We start from the raw sequence: 20,653 nt of genomic DNA on the forward strand, positions 1-20,653 counted from the left end.
CAATGTTTGTGACATCTGCAATGTAATAAACCGGGAAGGGACGAGAAGCAGACTTCAGGAGGATAGAGGCAGTCTGGTGAAATGGAACACACAAGGACAAATGAATTAGGAGCAGGAGTAGGCCATTCGGCCCCTCGAGCATGCTCTGCCATTCAATGGCTGATCTGATTGTGAACTCAACTCCACTTTCCTGTCTGTGTCCCATAACCCTTGACTCCCTAATTGATCAAAAATCTATCGAACTCAGCCTTGAATATATTCAATGATCCAGCCTCCACTGGTCTCTGGGGAAGAGAATTCCACAGACAGACCCCCGTCTGAGAGAAACACATTTTTCCTCAGCTCAGTTTTAAATGGAACGTCCCTAATTTTTAAACTGTGTCCCCTAGTTCTAGTCTCCCCAACAAGGGGAAACATCCTCTCAGCATCCACCCTGTCCAGTCCCCTCGGGACCTGTGATGTTTCACTCAGATCACTTCTCATTCTTCTGAACTCCAGTGGGTATAGACCCAACCTGTTCAACCTTGCATCATAAGATAACCCCTTCATCCCAGGAATCAGCCCAGTGAACCTTCTCTGAACTACTTTGAATTCAATTATCTAATTTCTTCAGTAAGGGGACCAAAAGTGTTCACAATCCTGCAGACGTCGTCTGACTTATGCCCTGTACACTGTAACAACACTTCCCTACTTTGATATTCTATGCACCTTGCAATAAACAACAACATTCCATTTGCCTTCCTAATCACTCGCTGTAGCTGCATGGTAACATTTTGTGATTCATGTACCAGGACACCCAGATCCCTCTGTACCGTACAGTTCTGCAGTCTCTCTCCATTTCAATAATATACTGATTTTTATTCTTCCTGCCAAAGTGGACAATCTGACATTTTCCCACATTGTCCTCCATCTGCCAATTTTTTGCTCACTCACTTAACCTATGGGAATCTCTTTGTAGACACTTTATGTCCTCTTGACAGCTTACTATCCAACCTATCATTGGATAGACACAGGGCAGGTTAACTTCAATGCTGAGAAATGTGAAGTGATGCATTTTGGAAGGAAGACTGAGTGATATAAACTAAATGGTACAATGTTAGAATGGGTGACAGGACAGAGAGATCTGGGATTTCATCAATGTTCCCTGTTCTCCCCAAAAGCTCAATTTGGCGCTTGGAATCTGTGAGTTGAATTTAGCTTCATCCTGAAAAGTGTTAGCAAACGTGTTGGGAAATGTGTCAAAAGCTGTTTTCATTCGGACATTCCTGCATAGTGGAAGTTCGAGCTGTCTTTGCAGAGACAGGAAATATCGTTGTTTGAATGGACCTGCAGGTTCTGGTTGATGCAATAAGGTGAGAAATTGAATTGTGTCCCTTCCAGGTACACAGAATTGAAGGTCTTTACACAACGCCACATGAAGTAGTTTACCAATGTCTGACAAACTTCAAAGACTTGAAACACATGGAAGAAGAGGAGAAGGGAACAATATACAAAACGTGTTGAAGTCAGACAACAGCAGTCGGAAAATGAATCTCTTTTTATGGGTTTTAATTTGATGTACTGAGCTGATGATTGAAAAAGCAAGAGTTCAAATCCCACACTGGGCTGTTGTGAATTTCAAATTTGTTTTTTCTAAAAATAAACATAAATCTGGAATTAAAAAACCTCTAGGATGGAATGATTCACTGCTGTCTACTAGTCAAAGCCCGTGAGTGTGTCAGTTTAGCTGTATTTATTAACGATTTAAGATGATGTGGTAGAATGCAACATACCCAAGTTTACCAATGACACAAAAATAGGCAGCATTGTAAGCAGTGTAGCTGGAAGCACAACATTGCAAAGAGATATCTGAAGTGAATGGGCAAAACTGTGGTAGATAGATTTCAATGAAAGTAAAAAAGACTAGAACAGACTCATTTTTAAATGGTGCAAAGAGGGATCCCAGTCCATTTGATTGCAGTGTAGATTTACCAGAATGATAACTGGACTCCAGTGGTTAAATTACAAGGTGATATTACACAAACTAGGGATTATTACCTGGAATTTAGGAGGTTCAAGGTGATTTGATCAAAGATGTTGAGATATTAAGGGGAACTGATGGGGTCGTTTGAGAGAAACTATTTCGGCAGCTTTGGAATATCGGGACAGGATTAGGCCATTCAGCCTATCGAGCCTGCTCTGCCATTCAATGCTGTCATGGCTGATCATCCACTTCAATGTGTTTTTCCCAGACTATCCTCATACCATTTATCTCATTGGTATTTAGAAATCTGTCGATCTCTGCTTTAAACATACTCAATGACTGAGCTTCCACAGCCCTCTGGGGCAGAGAATTCCGAAGATTCACAACACTCTGAGTAATGAAATTTCTCCTCATCTCTGTCCCAAGTGGCTTCTGCCTTATTTTGAAATTGTGTCCCCTGGTTCTAGACTCCCCAACCAGGAGAAACATCTTACCTACATCTACCCTATCAATCTATAATGTTACCCCAGGGTCTCCACACAGCCTGTCTTCCCGTTCCCCTGCTTCTAAAGTGTCTCAGAGTCTCCTGGCACTTTATTTCTCCCTGCTTCTGTCTCTATCCCTCACTATCTCTCTTTTCTCTCCATTTCTGTCTCTCCCTATCTCTCTGTTACTCTACCTCTGTTCCTCTCTCTCTGTTTATTACACTCTCCCACCATGTTGGTTTCCATTGGGGGTCGAGTAAAATCACAGACAATATAAACACTTCACCTGTCTGCCCCGAAATAAATAGCAGAATTTGTGGATATTTTATGTCGGTATTCAGACAATATAGACAGCAGTGTATATTATCTGATGGGATGCTGAAAATCGATTTACACTAGTACTGTTGGAAAAAGAACTTAAAAAGAATTATTCACAAGTCTAGTCCAACTTAACAAAAGATTTGACCCGATAAGGTAATAAATGCCAAAAGTCTTGAGTTTTTTGGAGTACGTTAATCTTTACTCTGTCTGGCTTTCAGAAATTAAACATTACCCATGCACTGCAAGATTAAAGATTATGCACAGGTTAGGTTACATAGAATTTTGGAAGCACTAACAAGGCTAGGGAATATCCAATGAATGGTAGGACCATAGGAAGTACCGAGCGTCAGATGGATCTTGGTGTACTTGTCCATAGATTACTGAAGGCTGCAGCGCAGGTAGACAAGGTGGTTAGGAAGGTATATAGGATACTTGCCTTTATTACTTGAAGCATAGAATATAAGAACAGGGAGGTTCTGATGGAGCTATATAAAACACTGGTTAGGCCACAGCTGGAGTACTGTGTACAGTTCTGGGCACCACACGATAGGAAGGATGAGATTGCACTGGAGAGGATGCAGAGGAGATTGACCAGGATGTTGCCTGGGCTGGAGCATTTCAGCTATGAAGAGATACTGAATAGGCTGGAGTTGTTTTCCTTAGAGCAGAGAAGGCTGAGGGGGGACCTGATTGAGGTGTACAAAATTATGAGGGGCATTGATAGGTTGGATAGGAAGGAACTATTTCCCTTAGCGGAGGGGTCAATAACCGAGGGGCATATATTGAAGGTAAGGGGCAGGAGGTTTAGAGGGGATTTGAGGAAAAGATCTTTCACCCAGAGGGTGTTTGGAATCTGGAACGCTCTGCCTGAAGGGGTGGTAGAGGCAGGAACCCTCACAACATTTAAGAAGTATTTAGATGAGCACTTGAAACGCCATAGCATAAAAGGCTACGTGCCAAGTGCTTGGAAATGGGACTGGAATAGGTCGGTGCTTCATGGTGGCAACAGACACGATGGGCCGAAGGCCTGTTTCTGTGCCGTATAACTCTATGATTCAAACTGTCGTCATCGAATTCACGTCAAAATTGATCAGTTACATTGTTATTTCAGTCATTTCATTCCATATTTACAGTACACACGGTACCTTACTGTAGTATTCAAGTCATATCGTTTCTATTCATCCCACTGGGGCAAAATGGCACTGGCTCAACATTCTCACCAAATACTAAAGCATTCCACAGTGCAAGACTCTCAGATTGAACACAAGTTTCCTTTTCTGAGTTTCGCTGGTCCGTTCTGATTCTCTGAGGGATTACTGATGCTTATCCTTCACATGAGCTGTCGTCCTAATCCCGTGTGCCTGTCCTGCTCCCAAACCCGGCATCCGCTTACATTAAGGCAAATGATACAGGAGCGTCCCAGTGACTGAGGCAGGTGAGACTTGAGTCTGAGCCGGGGACAGTGAGTGACCCGCGTTAATCCGACACTCGAGGGACAGTTTAAACTGAACTGTACTCTGTATCTAACCTGTTCTGTACCTTCTCTGAGATTGTTTGATGTGGCAGGGCAGATGAGGAGAGTTATTCCTTACCCATTTTAAATATGGAGAAGTGAATATCCAAGAGATTGTTTTAAATGTGATGAGGGTTTCTGCCTCTACCATCCTTTAGAGTCATAGCGAGATACAGCATTTATACATGCCCTTCGGCCCGCCCAGTCTGTGCCGGCCATCAACCACCCAGTTTATCCTAATCCTTTCAGGCAGTGAGTTCCAGACACCCACCAGCCACTGGGTGAAGAAACTATTACTGTGTTTCGTTCAGTTAAGTTTGATGTCAATGTTACCCCAGGATGTTGACACTGGGGGATTCAGCGATGGGATAATGCTTTGAATGCCAAGGAGAGGTGGTTGGATTCTCTCTTGTTGCAGATGGTCATTGCCTGGCACTTGTGTGACATGAATGTTCCTTCCCACTGGTCGGCCCAAGCCTGAATGTTGTCCGGGTCTTGGTGCACGTGGCTATGGATTGCTTCATTATCTGAGGCAAATTACTGTGGATGCTGGAAATCTGGAAACCATCGAGCTGAAACACTACCTCTGTTTTTCTCTAAACAGATGCTGCTTGACCTGCTCAGTATTTCCAGCATTCTCCTACTGGGATCTCAGCTGAAGATGGTTGAGCCTCGGAAACTGCCCTGAGGAACTCCTGCAGTGATGTCCTGGGACTGAGATGATTGACCACGAACAACAACAACCATCTTCCTTTGTGCTCGGTATGACTCCAACCAGCGGATTCCCACTGACTTCAGTTTTACTCGGGCTCCTCGATGTCACACTCGATCAAACGCTGCCTTGATGTTCAGGTCAGTCTCTCTTCCCAGTAGCAGACAGGAACGAATCGTTCCCTTTGACAAGTTGCAGACTGAACATGCTGTGTTTCTTCAGAGCATGATACCGGACTGTACACGGCCGATTAATGTAACCCATCAAACACTCCCAGAGCAGGTTCAGCACAGCTCAGGAATAGAGTATAGTTCCTTCAACATTCTTTCTCTGTCTTCCTCTCTCTGTGTCTCCCTCCTGCAATCTCAGACACGTGAGAGAGACAGAGGGAGAGAGGGTTAGATACGCAGACAGAGGGAGTGCTGTGGAGAGGGACAGTGTTGGCGAGAGAGAGAGATTGCGGCGTCGATTGAAAGGGAGAATGTAAGAGAAATTAATTTGATGTAATCCTTCACTGCTGTGTGCACAAACATTTAAGAGATAGGTATGGAGACAGAAATATCGGGAGAGATCTCTGTCTCTCTCTCGTCTCTCCATCTGTCTTTCCATATCTGTCACTCCCACTCTCTCCTTCCCTCTTTGTCTTTCCCTTTCTGACACTCTATCTCTCTTCTTCTCTCTCTGTCTCTCACTCTCTCTGTCCCTCCATCTGTCTTTCCCTCCATCTGTCTTTCCCTCCCTGACACTCCCTCTCTCTCCTTCTATCTCTGTCTCTCTCCTTGTCCCTCCATCTTTCATTCCCTCGCTGTCACTCCCTCTCTCTCCTTCCGTATCTGCCTCTCTCTCTCTCTGTCCCTCCATCTGTCTTTCCCTCCCTGAAACTCCCTCTCTCTCCTTCTATCTCTGTCTCTCTCTCTGTCCCTCCATCTGGCTTTCCCTCTCTGTTTCTCCCTCTCTCTCCTTCCATCTCTGCCTCTCTCTCTCTCTCTCTCTCCATCTGTCTTTCCGTCCCTGTCGTTCCCTGTCTCTCCTTCTATCTCTGTCTCTCTGGCTCTGTCTCTCCATCTGTCTTTCCCTCCCTGACACTCCTTCTCTGTCCTTCTATCTCTGTCTCTCTCTCTATCCCTATATCCCTGCATCTGTCCTTCCCTCCCTGTCACTCCATCTGTCTCCTACTCTCTCTGTCGCTCACTCTGTCCCTCCATCTGTCTTTCCCTCCCTGACACTCCCTTTCTCTCCTTCTATCTCTGTCCCTCTCTCTCTGACCCTTCTTCTGCCTTTCCCGCCCTGACACTCCCTCACTCCCCTTCTATCTCTGCCTCTCTCTCTGTCTCTCTCTTTCTTTGTCTCTCCATCTGTCTTTCCCTCCCTGTCACTCCCTCTCTCCCCTTCTATCTCTGCCTCTCTCTGTGTGTGTCTCTCTCTCTATCCCTCCATCTGTCTTTCCCTGTCTGTTTCTCCCTCTCTCTCCTTCCATCCCTGCCTTTCTCTCGCTGTCCCTCCATCTGTCTTTCCCTCTCTGTCTCTCACTCTCCCACCTTCTCTCTCTGCCTCTCTCTCTCTGTCTTTCCATCTGTCGTTTTTACTTTGTCTCTCTCCCTCTCTCTCCTTCCCTCTCTGTCTCTCTTTCTCTGTCTCTCCATCTATCTTCCCCACCCCCTGTCACTCCCTCTATCTCCTTCTATCTCTATCTCTGCCTCTCTCTCTGTCTCTCTGTCCCACCATCTGTCTTTCCCTGCCCTGTCACTCCATCTCTCTCCTTCTCTCTCTGTCTCTCACTTTGTCCCTCCATCTGTCTTTCCCTTCCTGACACTCCCTCTCACTACTTCTATCTCTGTCTCTGCCACTCTCTCTGTCTTTCTCGCTTGTCCCTCCATCTGTCTTTCCCTCTCTGTCTCTCCATCTCTCTCCTTCTCTCTCTCGCTGCCTCTCTCGTCGTCTCTCTCTCTGTCCCTCCATCTCTCTCTCCCTCTCTGTCTCTCCCTCTTTCTCCTTCTATCTCTGTCTCTCTTTCTGTCTTTCCCTCTATGTCTCTCCCTCTCTCTCCTTCTCTCTCTGTCTCTGTCTCTCTCTCTGTCCCTCCATCTGTCTTTCCCTCTCTGTCTCTCCATCTCTCTCCTTCTCTCTCTGTCTCTGCCTCTCTCTCTGCCTCTCTCTGTGTCCCTCCATTTGTCTCTCCTTTCCTGACACTCCCTCTCTCTCCTTCTATCTCTGTCTGTCTCTCACTCTGTCCATCAATCTGTCTTTCCCTCTCTGTCTCTCCATCTCTCTCCTCTCTCTGTCTCTCTCTCTGTCCCATCATCTGTCTTTCCCTCTCTGTCACTCCCAATCTCTCCTTCTATCTCTGTCCCTCTCTCTGTTCCTCCATCTGTCTTTCCCTCCCTGTCACTCTCTCTCCTTCTCTCTGTCTCTCCGTCTCTCTCCTTCTCTCTCTGTCTCTGCCTCTCTCTCTGTCTCTCTCTCTCTCTATCCCTCCTTCTGTCTTTCCCTCCCTGTCACTCCCTTTCTCCCCTTCTATCTCTCTCTCTCTCTCTCTGTCCCTCCATCTGTCTTTCCCTCCCGAACACTCCCTCTCTCTCCTTCTATCTCTGTCTCTCTCTCTCTAATCCTCCATCTGACTCCCCCCACTGTCACTCCATCTCTCTCTCTCTATCGCTCCATCTGTCCTTCCCTCCCTGTCACTCCATCTCTCTCCCTCTCTCTCTGTCTCTCTGTCCCACCATCTGTCTTTCCCTGCCCTGTCACTCCATCTCTCTCCTTCTCTCTCTGTCTCTCACTTTGTCCCTCCATCTGTCTTTCCCTTCCTGACACTCCCTCTCACTACTTCTATCTCTGTCTCTGCCACTCTCTCTGTCTTTCTCTCATGTCCCTCCATTTGTCTTTCACTCTCTGTCTCTCCATCATTCTCCTTCTCTCTCTCCTTCTCTCTCTTTAGCTGCCTCTCTCTCTGTCTCCTTCTCTGTCCCTCCATCTGTCTTCCCCTCTCTGTCTCTCCCTCTCTCTCCTTCTCTCTCTGTCACTGTCTCTCTCTCTGTCCCTCCCTCTGTCTTTCCCTCTCTGTCTCACTGTCTCTCTCCTTCTCTCTCTGCCTCTCTCTCTGTCCCTCCATCTGTCTTTCCCTTCCTGACACTCCCTCTCTCTCCTTCTATCTCTTTCTATCTCTCACTCTGTCCCTGCATCTGTCTTTCCCTCTCTGTCTCTCCATCTCTCTCCTTTCTCAGTCTCTCTCTCTGTCCCTCCATCTGTCTTTCCCTTCCTGTCACTCCATCTCTCTCCTTCTGTCTCTGTCTCTCACTTTGTCCCTCCATCTGTCTTTCCCTTCCTGACACTCCCTCTCACTACTTCTATCTCTGTCTCTGCCACTCTCTCTGTCTTTCTCGCTTGTCCCTCCATCTGTCTTTCCCTCTCTGTCTCTCCATCTCTCTCCTTCTCTCTCTCGCTGCCTCTCTCGTCGTCTCTCTCTCTGTCCCTCCATCTCTCTCTCCCTCTCTGTCTCTCCCTCTTTCTCCTTCTATCTCTGTCTCTCTTTCTGTCTTTCCCTCTATGTCTCTCCCTCTCTCTCCTTCTCTCTCTGTCTCTGTCTCTCTCTCTGTCCCTCCATCTGTCTTTCCCTCTCTGTCTCTCCATCTCTCTCCTTCTCTCTCTGTCTCTGCCTCTGTCTCTGCCTCTCTCTGTGTCCCTCCATTTGTCTCTCCTTTCCTGACACTCCCTCTCTCTCCTTCTATCTCTGTCTGTCTCTCACTCTGTCCATCAATCTGTCTTTCCCTCTCTGTCTCTCCATCTCTCTCCTCTCTCTGTCTCTCTCTCTGTCCCATCATCTGTCTTTCCCTCTCTGTCACTCCCAATCTCTCCTTCTATCTCTGTCCCTCTCTCTGTTCCTCCATCTGTCTTTCCCTCCCTGTCACTCTCTCTCCTTCTCTCTGTCTCTCCGTCTCTCTCCTTCTCTCTCTGTCTCTGCCTCTCTCTCTGTCTCTCTCTCTCTCTATCCCTCCTTCTGTCTTTCCCTCCCTGTCACTCCCTTTCTCCCCTTCTATCTCTCTCTCTCTCTCTCTGTCCCTCCATCTGTCTTTCCCTCCCGAACACTCCCTCTCTCTCCTTCTATCTCTGTCTCTCTCTCTCTAATCCTCCATCTGACTCCCCCCACTGTCACTCCATCTCTCTCTCTCTATCGCTCCATCTGTCCTTCCCTCCCTGTCACTCCATCTCTCTCCCTCTCTCTCTGTCTCTCTGTCCCACCATCTGTCTTTCCCTGCCCTGTCACTCCATCTCTCTCCTTCTCTCTCTGTCTCTCACTTTGTCCCTCCATCTGTCTTTCCCTTCCTGACACTCCCTCTCACTACTTCTATCTCTGTCTCTGCCACTCTCTCTGTCTTTCTCTCATGTCCCTCCATTTGTCTTTCACTCTCTGTCTCTCCATCATTCTCCTTCTCTCTCTCCTTCTCTCTCTTTAGCTGCCTCTCTCTCTGTCTCCTTCTCTGTCCCTCCATCTGTCTTCCCCTCTCTGTCTCTCCCTCTCTCTCCTTCTCTCTCTGTCACTGTCTCTCTCTCTGTCCCTCCCTCTGTCTTTCCCTCTCTGTCTCACTGTCTCTCTCCTTCTCTCTCTGCCTCTCTCTCTGTCCCTCCATCTGTCTTTCCCTTCCTGACACTCCCTCTCTCTCCTTCTATCTCTTTCTATCTCTCACTCTGTCCCTGCATCTGTCTTTCCCTCTCTGTCTCTCCATCTCTCTCCTTTCTCAGTCTCTCTCTCTGTCCCTCCATCTGTCTTTCCCTTCCTGACACTCCCTCTCTCCTTCTCTCTGTCTCTCTCTCTGCCACTCACTCTGTCTCCCTCTCTGTCCCTCCATCTGTCTTTCACTCTCTGTCTCTCCACCTTTCTCCTTCTATCTCTGTCTATCTCTGTCTATCCCTCTCAATCTGTCCTTCCCTCCCTGTTTCTCCATGTCTCTCCTTCTATCTCTGTCGCCCTCTCTGTCCATCAATCTGTCTTTCCCTCTCTGTCACTCCCTCTCTCTCCTTCTATCTCTGTCTCTCTCTCTCTATCTGTCCATCTGTCTTTCCCTACCTAACACTCCCTCTCTCTGCTTCTATCTCTGTCTCTCTCTCTGTCTTTCCATCTGTCTTTCCCTCCCTGTCACTCCCTCTCTGTCTCTCCCTCTCTCCTTCTATCTCTGTCTCTCACTCTGTCCCTCCATCTCTCTTTCCCTTCCTGTCACTCCCTCTCTCTCCCTCTATCTCTGTCTCTCTCTCTGTCCCTCCATCTGGCTTTCCCTCTCTGTTTCTCCCTCTCTCTCCTTCCATCTCTGCCTCTCTCTCTCTCTCTCTCTCTCTCTCTCTCCATCTGTCTTTCCGTCCCTGTCATTCCCTGTCTCTCCTTCTATCTCTGTCTCTCTGGCTCTGTCTCTCCATCTGTCTTTCCCTCCCTGACACTTCATCTCTGTCCTTCTATCTCTGTCTCTCTCTCTATCCCGATATCCCTGCATCTGTCCTTCCCTCCCTGTCACTCCATTTTGTCTCCTACTCTCTCTGTCGCTCACTCTGTCCCTCCATCTGTCATTCCCTCCCTGACACTCCCTTTCTCTCCTTCTATCTCTGTCCCTCTCTCTCTGACCCTTCTTCTGCCTTTCCCGCCCTGACACTCCCTCACTCTCCTTCTATCCCTGTCTCTCTCTCTGTCTCTCTCTCTCTCTCTGTCCCTCCATCTGTATTTCCCTCCCTGGCACTCCCTCTCTCTCATTCTATCTCTGCCTCTCTCTGTGTGTCTCTCTCTTTCTTTGTCTCTCCATCTGTCTTTCCCTGTCTGTTTCTCCCTCTCTCTCCTTCCATCCCTGCCTTTCTCTCGCTGTCCCTCCATCTGTCTTTCCCTCTCTGTTTCTCACTCTCCCACCTTCTCTCTCTGCCTCTCTCTCTCTGTCTTTCCATCTGTCGTTTTTACTTTGTCTCTCTCCCTCTCTCTCCTTCCCTCTCTGTCTCTCTCTCTCTGTCTCTCCATCTATCTTCCCCACCCCCTGTCACTCCCTCTATCTCCTTCTATCTCTATCTCTGCCTCTCTCTCTGTCTCTCTGTCCCACCATCTGTCTTTCCCTGCCCTGTCACTCCATCTCTCTCCTTCTCTCTCTGTCTCTCACTTTGTCCCTCCATCTGTCTTTCCCTTCCTGACACTCCCTCTCACTACTTCTATCTCTGTCTCTGCCACTCTCTCTGTCTTTCTCGCTTGTCCCTCCATCTGTCTTTCCCTCTCTGTCTCTCCATCTCTCTCCTTCTCTCTCTCTCGCTGCCTCTCTCGCCGTCTCTCTCTCTGTCCCTCCATCTCTCTCTCCCTCTCTGTCTCTCCCTCTTTCTCCTTCTATCTCTGTCTCTCTTTATGTCTTTCCCTCTATGCCTCTCCCTCTCTCTCCTTCTCTCTCTGTCTCTGTCTCTCTCTCTCTGTCCCTCCATCTGTCTTTCCCTCTCTGTCTCTCTGTCTCTCTCCTTCCCTCTCTGTCTCTGCCTCTCTCTCTGCCCCTCTCTGTGTCCCTCCATTTGTCTCTCCTTTCCTGACACTCCCTCTCTCTCCTTCTATCTCTGTCTGTCTCTCACTCTGTCCATCAATCTGTCTTTCCCTCTCTGTCTCTCCATCTCTCTCCTCTCTCTGTCTCTCTCTCTGTCCCATCATCTGTCTTTCCCTCTCTGTCACTCTCTCTCCTTCTCTCTGTCTCTCCGTCTCTCTCCTTCTCTCTCTGTCTCTGCCTCTCTCTCTGTCTCTCTCTCTCTATCCCTCCTTCTGTCTTTCCCTCCCTGTCACTCCCTTTCTCCCCTTCTATCTCTCTCTCTCTCTCTCTCTGTCCCTCCATCTGTCTTTCCCTCCCGAACACTCCCTCTCTCTCCTTCTCTCTCTGTCTCTCTCTCTAATCCTCCATCTGACTCCCCCCACTGTCACTCCATCTCTCTCTCTCTATCGCTCCATCTGTCCTTCCCTCCCTGTCACTCCATCTCTCTCCCTGTCTCTCTCTCTCTCTGTCCCACCATCTGTCTTTCCCTTCCTGACACTCCCTCTCACTACTTCTATCTCTGTCTCTGCCACTCTCTCTGTCTTTCTCTCATGTCCCTCCATTTGTCTTTCCCTCTCTGTCTCTCCATCATTCTCCTTCTCTCTCTCCTTCTCTCTCTCTAGCTGCCTCTCTCTCTGTCTCCTTCTCTGTCCCTCCATCTGTCTTCCCCTCTCTGTCTCTCCCTCTCTCTCCTTCTCTCTCTGTCACTGTCTCTCTCTCTGTCCCTCTCTCTGTCGTTCCCTCTCTGTCTCACTGTCTCTCTCCTTCTCTCTCTGCCTCTCTCTCTGTCCCTCCATCTGTCTTTCCCTTCCTGACACTCCCTCTCTCTCCTTCTATCTCTTTCTATCTCTCACTCTGTCCCTGCATCTGTCTTTCCCTCTCTGTCTCTCCATCTCTCTCCTTTCTCTGTCTCTATCTCTGTCCCTCCATCTGTGTTTCCCTTCCTGACACTCCCTCTCTCCTTCTCTCTGTCTCTCTCTCTGCCACTCACTCTGTCTCCCTCTCTGTCCCTCCATCTGTCTTTCACTCTCTGTCTCTCCACCTTTCTCCTTCTATCTCTGTCTATCCCTCTCAATCTGTCCTTCCCTCCCTGTTTCTCCATGTCTCTCCTTCTATCTCTGTCGCCCTCTCTGTCCATCAATCTGTCTTTCCCTCTCTGTCACTCCCTCTCTCTCCTTCTATCTCTGTCTCTCTCTCTCCATCTGTCCATCTGTCTTTCCCTACCTAACACTCCCTCTCTCTACTTCTATCTCTGTCTCTCTCTCTGTCTTTCCATCTGTCTTTCCCTCCCTGTCACTCCCTCTCTGTCTCTCCCTCTCTCCTTCTATCTCTGTCTCTCACTCTGTCCCTCCATCTCTCTTTCCCTTCCTGTCACTCCCTCTCTCTCCCTCTATCTCTGTCTCTGCCACTCACTCTGTCTCTCTCTCTGTCCCTCCATCTGTCTTTCCCTCTCTGTCTTTCTGTCTTTCTCCTTCTATCTCTGTCTATCTCTGCCTATCCATCCATCGGTCTTTCCCTCTCTGTCTCTCCATCTGTCTCTCTCCATCTTTCTCTGTCTCTCTCTCTCTCTATCTGTCCATCTGTCTTTCCCTCCCTATCACTCCATCTCTCTCCTTCACTCTCTGTCTCTCAGTTAGTCCCTCCATCAGTCTTTCCATCCCTGTCACTCCCTTTCTATCCTTCAACTCTTCTTTCTCTCTGTCTCTCCATCTGTCTTCCCATCCCCATCACTCCTTCTCTCTCCTTCTATCTCTGTCTCTCTCTCTGTCTTTCCATCTGTCTTTCCCTCCCTGTCACTCCCTCTCTCTCCTTCCATCTCTGCCTCTCTCTCTCTCTCTGCCTCTCCAACTGACTTTCCCTCTCAGTCTCTCGAAATCTCTCCTTCTCTCTCTCTCTCTGCCTCTCTCTCCGACCCTCCATCTGCCTTTCCCTCTCTGTCACACCCTCTCTCCTTCTATTTCTGTCTCACTCTCTCTATCCCTCCATCTGTCTTTCCCTCTCTGTCACTCCCTCCCTCTCCTTCTATCTCTGTCTCTCTCTGTCTGCTATCACTCACAGTAGGAGAGAGACAGAGGTCCGGAGGGTTAGATATGAAGGCCTGTAGAGAGGGACAAACTTGGAGAGAGAAAGAGATTGTTGAGTTGGATGAAGAGGATAATGTAAGACATATTAACTTGATTTAATCCTTCACTGCTGTGTACACAAACATATTTGAGATAGTATGGAGAGAAAAAAAAATCGTGAGAGGGAGGAATGCAGATGAAGTTGGTGCCCAGGCAGACACTTTTGATGATACAGAAGGAACAGCCTCCATTTTAAATATTCAGCCAACTATTCCACTGTGGGACCCATCACACCCTCATGATATTGGTTGTGGAAATTTCATGCTGGCTTATTGGTTAATTTTTAAACCTGTGATTGATAGGTTCTTGTTCACCAAAGGTATTAAGAGATAAGGGTCAAAGGCAGGATATATGGTGTAAGTTACGTCACAGATCAGCCATGATCTCATTGAATGCAGAAACAGAGTTGTGGGGTTAGATTGCATCCTCCTCTTCCAATATCCCCTGTTAAATAACCTTCTTTCTCTGTCAGTCACCCTGTCAGTCTCTGTCTCTCTGTTTCTCTCTTTCTGTCTCTGTACCAGTCTCTATCGGATAGTGTGGAGTGAGATTCACTCTGTATCCAAACCATGATGTTCCTGCCCTGGGAGTGTGTGATGGGACAGTGTAGAGGGAAATTTACACTGTGTCAAACCCAACATTGTGCTTAGCTTGGGAATGATTAATGGGACACTGTAGCTGGAGATTTACTCTGTATCCCTGGAATTTTGAAGGTTATGGGGTGATTAGATGAATGTTTTCAAGACAATAAGGGAAACTGATAGGGTAGACAGAGAGTAACTATTCCCACTGGCTGCGGAGTTAGGAACTTGTGGGCACCGTCTAAAAATCTAAACTTAGTGTCAAAACCTTTCAGGAGCGAAATGAAGAAACACTTCAACACACCAGGTGTGGTAACAGTGTGGAACTCTCTTCCACAAACAGCAATTGATGCTGAGACATATGTAAATTTTTAAATTTGAGTATCATAATTTTTTTTAACCAGCGGTATTAAGAGATAAATGGCATATGGTGTTAGCTAGATCACAGTTTAGCCCTGATCTCATTGAATGCTGGAACAGGGTCGAGGGGTTAAATTGCCTCCTCATCTTCCTATGTCTGATGTTAAATATCCTTCTTTCACTCTCAGTCACCCTGTGTCTGTGTCTCCCTCTATTTCTCTAATTCTCTCTCTTTATCTCTCTGTCTGTTTCGGACAGTGCAGAGTGACATTCGCTCTGTATCCACCCCATGATGTTCCTGTCCTGGGACTGTCGGATGGGACAGTGTAGAAGGAGCATTACTCTGTATCTAATCCATGCTGTACCTGTGTGGGGAATGTTGATGGGAGAGTGCAAACAGAGAGGTCTGGGACCAGGGTCCTCATGGGGAGGACTTAACGATGCCTCCTAATTGACCAGTTAGCAATATTGGTGCTCCAGCGATGAAAGGGGCTGTGGCTGAGTGGATACGACATTGGCTGAGAGAGTGGACAATGGTTGTTTCAGACTGGAGGGAGGTATACAGTGGAGGTTTATATTAGGACCACTGAACTTTTTGATATATACTAATGACTTGGACTTGTGTTTTCAGGGCATAACTTCAATGTTTGCCAATGTTTGTGACATCTGCAATGTAATAAACCGGGAAGGGACTAGTAGCAGACTTCAGGAGGATAGCGGCAGTCTGGTGAAATGGAACACACAAGAACAAATGAATTAGGAGCAGGAGTAGGCCATTTGGCCACTCGAGACTGCTCTGCCATTCAATGGCTGATCTGATTGTGAAATCAACTCCACTTTCCTGTCTGCGTCTCATAACCCTTAACTCCCTAATTGATTAAAAATCTATCAAAATTGGCCTTGAATATATTCTATGATCTATCCTCCAAAGCTCTCTGGGGAAGAAGAATTCCACAGACTGACCCCCCCCCCCCCCCCGACCTCTGAGAGAAACACATTTCTCCTCATCTCAGTTTTAAATGGGACGTTCCTAATTTTTAAACTGTGTCCCCTATTTTTAGTCTCCCCAACAAGGGGAAACATCCTCTCAGCATCCACCCTGTCCAGTCCCCTCGGGACCTGAGAAGTTTCACTCAGATCACCTCTCATTCTTCTAAACTCCAGTGGGTATAGACCCAACCTGTTCAACCTTTCCTCATAAGATAACCCCTTCATCCCAGGAATCAGCCCAGTGAACCTTCTCTGAACTACTTCGAATGCAATTCCATAATTTCTTCAGTAAGGAGACCAAAAGTGTCCACAATCCTGCAGACGTCGTCTAACTTTTGCCCTGTGCAGCTGTAACAACACTTCCCTACTTTTATATTCTATTCACCTTGGAATAAACAACAACATTCCACTTGCCTTCCCAATCACTCGCTGCAGATGCATGGTAACATTTTATGATTCATGTACCACGGCACCCAGATCCCTCTGTACCGTACAGTTCTGCCGTGTCTCTCCATTTCAATAATCTACTGATTTTTATTCTTCCTGCTAAAGTGGACAAGCTCACATTATCCCACATTGTACTCCATCTGACAATTTTTTGCTCACTCACTTTACCTATGGACATCTCTTTGCAGACAATTTATGGCTTCTTGACAGCTTACTATCCAACCTATCATTGGACAGACACAGGGCAGGTTAACTTCAATGCTGAGAAATGTGAAGTGATGCATTTTGGAAGGAAGACGAGTGATATAAACTAAATGGTACAATGTTAGAATGGTTGACAGGACAGAGAGATCTGGGATTTCATCAATGTTACCTGTTTTACCCAGAAGCTCAATTTGGCGCTTGGAATCTGTGAGTTGAATTTAGCTTCATCCTGAAAAGTGTTAGCAAACGTGTTGGAAATGTGTCAAAAGCTGTTTCCATTCACACATTCCTGCATTGTGGAAGTGTGAGCTGTCTTTGCAGAGACAGGAAATATCGTTGTTTGAATGGACCTGCAGGTTCTGGTTGATGCAATAAGGTGAGAATTTGAATTGTGTCCCTTGCAGATACACAGAATTAAAGGTATTTACAGAACACCACATGAAGTAGTTTACCAATGTCTGACAAACTTCAAAGACTTCAAACACATGGAAGAAGAGGAGAAGGGAACAATATACAAAACCTCAGTCAGTCAGACAACAGCAGTCGGAAAATGAATCTCTTTTTATGGGTTTTGATTTGAAGGCCTGAGCTGATGATTGAAAAAGCAGGAGTTCAAATCCCACACTGGGCTGTTGTGAATTTTAATTCTCTTTTTTCTAAAAATAAACATAAATCTTGAATTGAAAAGCCTCTAGGATTGAATGATTCACTGCTGTCTACCAGTGCAAAGCCCGTGTGTGTGTCAGTTTATCTGCAATTATTAACGATTTAAGATGATGTGGTAGAATGCAACAGAGCCAAGTTTACCAATGACACAAAAATAGGCAGCATTGTAAGCAGTGTAGCTGGAAGCAGAACAATGCAAAGAGATATCTGAAGTGAATGGACAAAACTGTGGTAGATAAACTTCAATGAAAGTAAAAAAGACTAGAACAGACTCCTTTATAAATGGTGAAAAGGGAGGTCCGTGTCCATTTGAGTGCAGTGCAGATTTACCAGAATGATAACTGGACTCCAAGTTTTAAATTACAAGGTGATATTACACAAACTGGGGATTTATTCCCTGGAATTTAGGAGGATCAAGGTGATTTGATCAAAGTTGTTGAGATATTAAGGGGAACTGATGGGGTAGTTTGCGAGAAACTATTTCGGCAGCTTTGGAATATAGGAACAGGAGTAGGCCATTCAGCCCATCGAGCCTGCTCCGCCATTCAAGACGATCATGGCTGATCATCCACTTCAATGTGTTTTTCCCAGACTATCCTCATACCCTTTATGTCATTGGTATTCAGCAATCTGTCAATCTCTGCTTGAAACATACTCAATGACTGAGCGTCCACAGCCCTCTGGCTTGGAGAATTCCGAGGATTCACAACCCTCTGAGTAATGACATTTCTCCTCATCTCTGTCCCAAGTGGCTTCCCCCTTATTTTGAAATTATGTCCCCTGGTTCTAGACTCCTCAACCAGGAGAAACATCTTACCTACATCTACCCTGTCTATCTATAACGTTACCCCAGGGTCCCCACACAACCTGTCTCCCCGTCCCCCTGCTTCTAAAGGGTCTCCTGGCACTATCTCTCTGCTTCTGTCTCTATCCCTCACTATCTCTCTGTTCTCTCTCCATTTCTATCTCTCCCTATCTCTCTGATACTCTGCCGCTGTTCCTCTCTCTCTGTCTATCACTATTTCCCACCATGTTGGCTATCATTGGGTGTTGAGTTAAATCGCAGGCAAAATAAACACTTCACCTGTCTGCCCCGGAATAAATAGCAATATTTGTGGATATTTTATGTCTGTATTCAGACAAATTAGACAGCAGTGTATATTATATGATGGGATGCTGCAAATCGATTTACACTCGTATTGTCGGAAAAGCAACTTAAAAAGAATTATTCACAAGGTGAGTCCAACTTAACGACAGATTTGAGGCGATAAGGTAATAAATGCCAAACGTCTTGAGTTTTTTGGAGTACGTTAAGCTTTACTCTGTCTGCCTTTCAGAAATTAAACATTACACATGCACCGCAAGATTAAAGGTTATCCATATGATAGGTTACATAGAATTTTGGAAGGACTAACAAGGCGAGGGAATATCCAATGAATTGGAGGAGCATAGGAAGTACCGAGCTTCAGAGCGATCTTGGTGTACTTGTCCATAGATCACTGAAGGCTGCAGCGCAGGTCGACAAGGTTATTAGAAAGGTATCGAGGATACTTGCCTTTATTCGTTGAGGCATTGAATATAAGAACAGGGAGGTTATGATGGAGCTATATAAAACACTGGTTAGGCCAGAGCTGGAGTACTGTGGACAGTTCTGGGCACCACTCGATAGGAATGATGTGATTGCACAGGAGAAGATGCAGAGGAGATTGACCAGGATGTTGCCTGGGCTGGAGTATTTCAGCTATGAAGAGTGACTGAAAAGGCTGGAGTTGTTTTCCTTAGAGCAGAGAAGGCTGAGGGGGGACCTGATTGAGGTGTACAAAATTATGAGGGGCATTGATAGGTTAGATAGGAAGAAACTTTTTCCCGTAGCGGAGGGGTCAATAACCAGGGGGCAGAGATTGAAGGCAAGGGGCACGCGGTTTAGAGGGGTTTTGAGGAAAAGATTTTTCACCCGGAAGGTTATTGGGTGATTTGTTGAAGGTTTATAAAATAATAAGGGAAACTGAAAGAGTGGACTGAGAGTAAATATTCCCTTTGGCTGTGGAGTCAGGAACTTGGGGCATAGTCTAAAAATATAAAAAGTGGCCACTTTGACTTCATCCCATCATGTCGTATGTACATTCTCACATATAGCAGGTATGGCAGCACATATAGAACAGGATCCAGGTATAACTGTAGTCATAGTATTCAGCTGAAAATTGATCAGTTACATTGTTATTTCAGTGCATATTTACAGGACACACGGTACCTTACTGTTGTAATCAAGTCATATAGTATCTATTCATCCCACTGGGGCAAAATGTCACTGGATCAACATTCTCAACAAATACTAAAGCATTCCACAATGCAAGACTCACAAATTCAACACAAGTTTCCTTTTCTGAGTCTCGCTGGTCTGTTCTGATTCTCTGAGGGATTACTGGTGCTTATCCTTCACATGAGCAGTCGTCCTTATCCCGTGTGCCTGTCCTGCTCCCAAACCCGGCATCCGCTTACATTAAGGCAAGTGATGCAGGAGCGTCTCAGTGACTGAGGCAGGTGAGTCTTGAGGCTGAGCCGGGCACAGTGAGTGAGTCGGGTTAATCCTTCACTCCAGGGACAGTTTAAACGGAGCTTTACCATGTATCTAACCTGTGCTGTACCTTCTCTGAGATTGTTTGATGGGGCAGTGCAGATGAGGAGAGTTCTTCCTTACCCATTTTAAATATGGAGAAGTGAATATCCAAGAGATTGTTTTAAATGTGATGAAGGTTTCTGCCTCTAACCATCTTTTAGAGACACAGAGACATACAGCACTTATACATGCCCTTTGGCCATCCCAGTCTGTGCCGGCCATCAACCACCCATTTTACACTCATCCTTTCAGGCAGTGAGTTCCAGACACCCACCAGCCACTGGTTGAAGAAACTATTGATGTGTTTCGTTCTGTTAAGTTTGATGTCAATGTTTCCCCAGGATGTTGACGCTGGATGATTCAGCGATGGGATAATGCTTTGAATGCAAAGGGGAGGTGGTTGGATTCTCTCTTGTTGCAGATGGAAATTGCCTGGCACTTGTGTGACATGAATGTTACTTCCCACTGGTCGTCCCAAACCTGAATGTTGTCCGGGTCTGTGGCTTTGGATTGCTTCATTATCTGAGGCAAAATACTGTGGATCTTGGAAATCTGGAAAGCATCGAGCTGAATCACTACCTCTGTTTTTCTCTCCACAGATGCTGCTTGACCTGCTCAGTTTTTCAGTATTTTCTCCTGGGATCTCAGCTGAAGATGGTTGAGCCTCGGATACTACTCTGAGGAACTCCTGCAGTGATGTCCTGGGACTGAGATGATTGACCTCCAACAACCACAACCATCTTCCTTTGTGCTCGGTATGAGTCCAAGTAGCGGATTCCCACTGACTTCAGTTTTACTCTGGCTCCTCGATGTCACACTCGGTCAAACGCTGCCTTGATGTTAAGGTCAGTCTCTCTTCCAAGTAGCAGACAGGGGTGAATCGTTCCCTTTGACCCATTGTACACTGAACAAGCTGTGCTTCTTCACAGCCTGATACAGGACTGTACACGGCCGATTAATGTCGCCCCTCAAACACTCCCAGAGCAGGTTCAGCACAGCTTAGGAATAGGGTATAGTTCCTTCAACATACTCTCTCTGTCTTCCTCTCTGTCTCTCCCTCCTGCCATCTCTGACACTAGGAGAGAGACAGAGGGAGAGAGGGTTAGATATGCAGAAAGAGGGAGTGCTGTGCAGAGGGACAAGG

The 20,653-nt window shown here is 46.6% G+C and overlaps 1 protein-coding gene across 1 annotated transcript in view; it reads right to left on the minus strand.

The window, feature by feature from the left end:
- The window catches only part of LOC137362634 (putative uncharacterized protein DDB_G0282281), a 70,243-nt gene extending 49,836 nt beyond the window's left edge, over positions 1 to 20,407 (minus strand). The window contains exon 1 of the mRNA XM_068026984.1: positions 20,307 to 20,407. Within this exon, the coding sequence (XP_067883085.1) occupies positions 20,307 to 20,407 (101 nt within the window). The remainder of the gene's footprint in view (positions 1 to 20,306) is intronic.
- Between the last annotated feature and the right edge of the window lie 246 nt (positions 20,408 to 20,653).

The sequence above is a fragment of the Heterodontus francisci genome, unplaced genomic scaffold, assembly GCF_036365525.1.
Source record: "Heterodontus francisci isolate sHetFra1 unplaced genomic scaffold, sHetFra1.hap1 HAP1_SCAFFOLD_452, whole genome shotgun sequence".
In the NCBI taxonomy this organism is placed as follows: Eukaryota; Metazoa; Chordata; class Chondrichthyes; order Heterodontiformes; family Heterodontidae; genus Heterodontus; species Heterodontus francisci.